The sequence below is a fragment of the Lactuca serriola genome, chromosome 9 (assembly GCF_051521515.1).
Source record: "Lactuca serriola cultivar US96UC23 chromosome 9, Lser_US96UC23_V15, whole genome shotgun sequence".
Lineage (NCBI taxonomy): Eukaryota > Viridiplantae > Streptophyta > Magnoliopsida > Asterales > Asteraceae > Lactuca > Lactuca serriola.
Genome location: NC_136416.1, coordinates 64516525 through 64523389, shown reverse-complemented (window position 1 = coordinate 64523389; position 6865 = coordinate 64516525). Strand labels below are relative to the sequence as shown.

The window sequence follows — 6865 nt, the reverse complement described above, 5'->3', positions numbered from 1 at the left end:
ACAACTCCTACTGGTGGGCCGACATTGTGGCCGTAGACCCACCGCTACTGGAAGGTAACTCACCTCGAAGTAGTTGCTGATCTGATCGGGAACTGACTGTCTACTGCTGCTGCTGCTGCTCCGGAAATCCTCCGGCTGCAATTCCCACAACATACTCAATCAAACACTGCTAACTGTCCTTTGGGTAAAATGACCATTTTACCCCTGATCATGCCCTAAGTCAAAGTCAGAGTCAACTTTCAGTTGACCTGACTCACCGAGTTGGCTTTCCAACTTGCCGAGTCCCTACCCAAACGATTGTCCTGAATCCCGTTTCTACTCGTCGAGTCCTCCTTCTAAACTGATATTCAAGTCCTTCATCCTACTCGCCGAGTTGTATGAACAACTCGTTGAGTTCATCTTCATCCGATGAACACTTATGCTAAGACTCGCCGAGTTGTATGAACAACTCGCCGAGTTCATCTTCATCCGAAGAACACTTATGCTGCGACTCGCCGAGTTGTATGAACAACTCGCCGAGTCTGTTCTTGATCTAAGGAGATTGCCTTGAACTCGCCGAGTCAGGGCATTGAATCGCCGAGTTCCTCCATAGATGAGTTCAGCTTCCGACTCACTGAGTCACACCCTGTGACTCACTGCTCACTCGACACTACGAAAAGGGGACAAACTCGGAGACTCGCGAACCGACTCGCCGAGTCAGATGAACGACTCGCCGAGTCGTTGCCATGCAACCACTAACTACACGGATTTGCTCAATTCCAGTCCATGCCATTCACAGATCTGGGTTCCTAGAGCATGAATCACACGTAAAGTTTCCAACTTTACGTGTAGATATTCACCAATAAGGGTTTTAGGGTTCAAAATGCACCCAAAAGGGTAGATATAGGGTCTTCATGCAATGAGGGTCCATAAAGGCAACAGATCTGAGCTCCTAGAGCTCAATCATGCCTAGATCTAAGGGCCAATCAGCTTATTACGAAATAATTTGCACACACAAGCTTGGGGATTGGCTCAAGAATGACTTAAATGAAGTAATAAGCATAGAAACAGGGGGAAAACGGGTTATACCTCAAAGGAACTACTGAGAGAGCACAAAGATGCTTGGATTCCTTCCCTTCCTCTTGATCTACTTCCCTTTTGCCTTAAAACCTTCAAGAACACACAACAATTGCTTCAAACTCTCTATGAATAGCTTAGAACGAGGGTTGGAAGCTCTGGGGGGTGAATGGGGGCTGGCTTGGGGCGGATATGTTGTTTAAATAGGGTGCAAACCCCTGAAACTTAGGGTTTCATCCAACAGCGGTGACTCGCCGAGTCCGGAATATGGACTCGCCGAGTCACCAACTTAAACGTGTCCCGAGGTCCCGTCTCTACTCGACGAGTCGGACCTATGACTCGTCGATTCCAAGGCTAAAAATGGAAAATACACAAATAAGATTTACGTACCAGGAACCAGGTGCTACAATTGTAAGCAACCATATATGCTTGATTGTATCCGGTTGAAATAGACCGAAGGGGATTGCAAGCACCCATATATGCTTGACTGTATGTTTTTATGTTATATGGTATTTTGGGGGAACTCACTAAGTTTTGTGCTTACGGTTTTCAGTTTACGTTTCATGTACTTCCAGCCCGAAGGGGAAGGGCCTGGCCTAATCGCACTGCATCTAGCTATGATTTTCCGCATTATGTGATTTCGGGAATTTGTAGTCTGATAAAATGTTACTTTGATACACTTTCGACTATTTTGATATGATTATTGTATGTTTTGAATGAATTTGAAAACAAAAATTTTATCTGTATTTTTGGGTTGTTACATTAATCGCCGGGAATTTCAGTCGTCGTGAAGTTTACCTAGTCCAATGAACACCACACACATACACAACTCTCTCTCTCTCTCTCTCTCTCTCTCTCTCTCTCTCTCTCTCTCTCTCTTTCTAGATGAACAACTAAGCGAAAATCAGAAATCTAACATACAAGAACACATTAAAAACCCAGAATGATTAAACACATATGATATCAAGAGCATACATCTCTTCAAGAAGATATGATATTCAAAACTAGAAATCTGATATACAAGACCCAACACATAAACCTAGTTCAATACACAACACTCATTGGAGCAACATCATCTTTAAGCCATCTGTTGTTTGAAGCAAAAAACCAAGGTTTTGCAGATCTTCGTGGATCGAAGCAACAAACGAGGGCGACAACAAATCTGAAAAGCAAGGGTTACGAAAAACTAGAAGGGTGGCGGCGCTAGGGTTTTTGCAAATGATGGCACCTCACCAGAGAAGGATAAAGACGGACGACTGAAACCCTAAATGACGTCAGATATCTAGCCAGATCTGTTCAAATCCAAAAAATGAGGGTGACAACAAATCTTGATGTTTGAGCTGCCATACGATGCCTTTTAAACCCTAAACGGCAGAACCCGAACCCCTACGGCGTTGCTCAAACCCCTGTGTTGTTCGAACCTGAGCCTTTGTCAGAGCTACCGCCTCTACAAACCCTAGATATCTCGCCAGATCTATTCGTCTCCATACTCGTCGAATCATCAGCGTCATCGAAGAAGTGGCAATTTTCTGAATGTAGATGTCGTCGGAAAACATATAGATCTCGTTGGTCACGACGATGACGGATTTGTGGGTCATCGGACGTGGCAGATGAGAGAGAGAGAGAGAGGTATTTTATTTTTGGTTTTTTCTTAATTGTTTTTAAATTGTTGTAATAAAAGAAAAATAGAAAATAAAATAATAATAAACGCAAAATCGTCATTATAAAAAAATTCAAAATAAATTAGACCAAACTCACAACAAAATAAAAAGTTTGGACCTCTTATGCTAGTCTAAACTTTTTTAGACCAAAATGACAATTTTGACCTAACCACAAGAACCATTTATGCATTTTTGTCTATATGATATTAAACCCCATGGTAGACCATAGATGGTTGTCTATATGATATTAACGCCATGGTAGATCATCGATGGTTCAATCGAGTCACACAAGGGGTTGAATGTACTTGTTTTCTAGGAAGAGACAAACAATAATTCACATGAACTTTTAATCTATTTTCAAATATCATTTACATTTTTTCAATCTATAAACAGAAAAACAACATACAAATGGAATTGAATACCATTTTAGTAATTTCTCCAAAGAATTTGACCACTTTATTTCTTTTTAAACATTTGAGAACCCGGTACTAAGTTTTTTTACACAAAGAACTTGAATTTATGAAGGATAACACAAAAAACCTGTGAAATTATACGAAGAAGGTTCATTTCCCCTTCCCTATACTCTATCTTTACACCAAACAAATCACAATAACACAGAGTACTTACTCACCACAGCAAGATATACTCGCACACAAAAAACGACTTCCAATTGTAGAATTGTCAATGTTACTTGAGGGCTACAAAAGGTGCATCCATCAACCTTAATCCTTGATCCCGATGCACTTGAGCATTTTGGTCCATAGCCCCACCTTCTCCCTCACTTCAAGTGGATTAACAGGTTCAGAAAACTTGGCAGCCTCACTAAGCTCCTCAAACGCGCTCACAAGATTCTGAAGCCTCGCAACAAACTCGATCAACAAAGAAGTAAAAGTCGCAAGAGACAACGCACTTGCACTTTCGTAAGTCCTCACTTCACGCACATTGAGAATCGTGTCACCAAGAATCGAAAGCCGTGAAGGCCAGTGCATCTGGTTCTTCAACACATCTTCCGACGATCCCCAATGCACCATGGACGGATGGGCAGACATATTTGGAACATTACGGTCTTGGGTTTTGTATGGAAGCGGTGGTTTTGGGTTTAGGTTTAGGTTTGCTTCACTGAGGGAGTTGATGACATTTGGTTTGATTTCGTCTTCTTTTAGTTCTTGAAAACGATCGGGATCTTCAAACTCTTTTGGCTGTCTTCCAGGTGCCCATTTCTCAGAGTTGACAAGATGATAAGATTTTTGGTCGATCATCATTTGTAACTCCTCTGCAGCCTCGTGAACTTTCTCAAGCAAGTCGACGTCGGGGCTTAGTCTTTCCAGTTTCTCCACTTTGCTTCCTAGCTCACGTAAGATTCTTGCGCCTTCTGTACCCACCTTCTGGATTTCGTTTTTGAACATGTTTCTTAGTTCAGCAGATGCCTATATATCACCAACCAGTTTCACAGCCAAAATACGGAAAGGTAAATCAAAATGTACAGCTAACCATGCTTTTGGAAGTAAACGAAACATAACTACATCTATGAGGATTCTTAATTAATGATAATACTAGGACCAAAGTTACCTGTATTTCTGCAAGTATACAACCATGCATTGCCATGACCATAAACGCACAATGCCTAAGCGCACCACTGACTTTGACATAATTTGACCACGGATATCTCAGCATTTTGTAACGTCCGTGTGGAGGTTCCCAAACAGCAAACCCCAGCTGCAAAAAGTGAGCTAAGTCACCTTCATATTTAATTTGTAAACAAAAAATAAAACACATATATATACCAGAGCATCTTCTTCACTTGTAGACTGTACTGCCGATCTATATCCACTATATAAAGGGTCATCCAAGGCCTGATATACCAAGATTTTTGAAGGTATTCTTTCGTATCCAAAATGTTGAAGGTAATTGTTAACACATCCTATACAAGTTAATCTATTGGTTAAATCGTTATTAATCATGGTTTAATTAAGACTAAATTGGAAAAGATTTACCTTCTAAGGAAGTAGCAACGCCCCTAAAGTTCTTCACTACCAATTTATGCAGATCTTCACCAGCCCAAATCGGATAAACACATATATTAACAATCAAACACACACCTGCCCCTACTCCAATTAACAACAATCGTGAAACAGCTGTTTGGACAAAATGTGAAGTCCCTGACACGAGAACTATACAGAATGTTAACATGAAGACTCTGAACCCGTATTCGTATGGCTTCATTGATGGGTACATTTTCACATAGCTTGATATAGAACCTGAAACGGAATAAAGTTTGCGACTTTAGCGAAGGAAATTGCGAAAGAGGTGTTTAGAGTTTAAACCGACCTGCTACAAAAATGCTGACCACAATCACGACCTCTTGCCACTCCCCAGCCCACATGGAAACTTGAGCGATAGCTAATGCAAGAACGCCGGCAGAAAACGTCCCCAAAGCACGGTTAAATCCTTTGCTAAGTGTTGCTCCTATGAAATATTCCGATTCCATCAAGTTCAATCAGATCAAAACTAAACAAGGGTGTGACGATTGAGATCTTGGAATGAGGAATTAATTAAGGTTAGTTACCTATGCTGAATTCGAAGACGACGATGACAGTAAGGATTGCCCAGATGGAATACTGAGTAATATAAGTAAAGGGTTCTTTGAAAAATATAAGAACAGAGACGATAGCAAGTGCCAATCCCGATTTAGCAGCAAATATGAACTGTCTGGGATCGGAGCGGCCCATCTCGTAAGCGTTAACAAGGAACAGTCGAACATTGGTCCACCATTCCTGGAGTTTACCGAGAAGCGAAGTATCTTCGTTGTTGGTGGAGATATAGGATTCATTGAAAATACCTAATTCCGAGTACCCCTTTCGAGATAGCAACCTTTCTTTGCTTTTGTCTGTAAAATTTCGCGACATGGATCCAAGATTGGCTGCCATTTTTTTGTGCCTAGATCTTTATGAAAGAGAAGTGAGTCGCATGGACGTGGGTATATGCAGAGAGATGTAAGATTGAGCAGAGAGGGAACGGAGGAGGAGGAAGTGGATGGTGATCGGAGGGGAGAGGTGGGAGAGCATTATGAAAGGGAAGGAAGTGGGAAGACAAGGGGAAGAGGATCTCTGACTTTCAGATCTCTGATCGGCTGATCCAAACCGCCCAACGACTCCTATCTGGATTAAACTTAATAATACTTCATATTATATGTTGAGTGACTTATATAATTGGGATATACACGTTAAAGTCTCAATATTTTCATCTATTTTACAACAAAGTCCTAAACTTTATTTTTTTAACAGTAAAGTCCAAATTACCGGCAGTTTTTAACATTTTTACCCTTTTTTCCCGGTTAGCCGGTAATTAGGACTTTTTTGTCAAAAAAATAAAGTTTAGGACTTTCTTGTCAAATCATCAATTAGGACTTTACTGTCAAAAAAATAAAGTTTAGGACTATTTTGTTAAATCGTTGAAAATATTGGGACTTTAGTGTATATATAATTTTTTTGGTTAGAAATTTAATAGTATGATACTCTTTAAGCATAAGAGTTATTGAAATATTCACTAATCTCCTAGATCCTATTGAAATCCTTAACGTTTGCTTCTTGTTAAATCGTTTTTTTAATCTCAACAAACCGACATTGAAAAAAATTGAGATAATCAAGAAACAAAGAAAGAACCAGGGTTGTATTGGCTTTTTGCAGCCCCAGAAATGGAGAAATAAGAAACCGAAAAAAACGAAATTGCCTTTCTTTCCCTTCTCCACATTCACACCCTTTTGACTAGGCATGTGTTGTTTGTGTTTGTATAAAGCCAGGACAATTTCGTTTTTTTAGGTTTCTAATTTCTCCATTTTTAGACTGAAAAAAACCAACACAGACCTGGTTCTTTTTTTTTTCTTGATTATCTCAATTTTTTTCAATGTCGGTTTGTTGAGATTAAAAAAACGATTTAACAAGAAGCAAACGTTAAGGATTTCAATAGGATCTAACTGATTAGAGAAGGTTTCAATAACTCTTATGCTTAAAGAGTATCATACCATTAAATTTCTAACCAAAAAATTATATATACACCAAAGTCCTAATATTTTCAACGATTTGACAAAAAAAGTCCTAAACTTTATTTTTTTGACAGTAAAGTCCTAATTGACAATTTGACAAGAAAGT

General features: G+C 39.8%; 1 protein-coding gene across 1 annotated transcript; it reads right to left on the bottom strand.

Moving 5' to 3' along the window:
• Positions 1-3150: 3150 nt before the first annotated feature.
• On the bottom strand, positions 3151-5875 carry LOC145072726 (aluminum-activated malate transporter 4-like). Its single transcript, XM_079019189.1, has 6 exons — positions 5284-5875; positions 5046-5183; positions 4712-4975; positions 4502-4638; positions 4287-4433; positions 3151-4144 (listed from the first exon to the last, which is right to left on the bottom strand). The coding sequence occupies exons 1-6, from the start codon at positions 5642-5644 to the stop codon at positions 3440-3442; spliced, it is 1752 nt and encodes a 583-aa protein (XP_078875315.1). The 5' UTR covers positions 5645-5875; the 3' UTR covers positions 3151-3439.
• Positions 5876-6865: the final 990 nt, after the last annotated feature.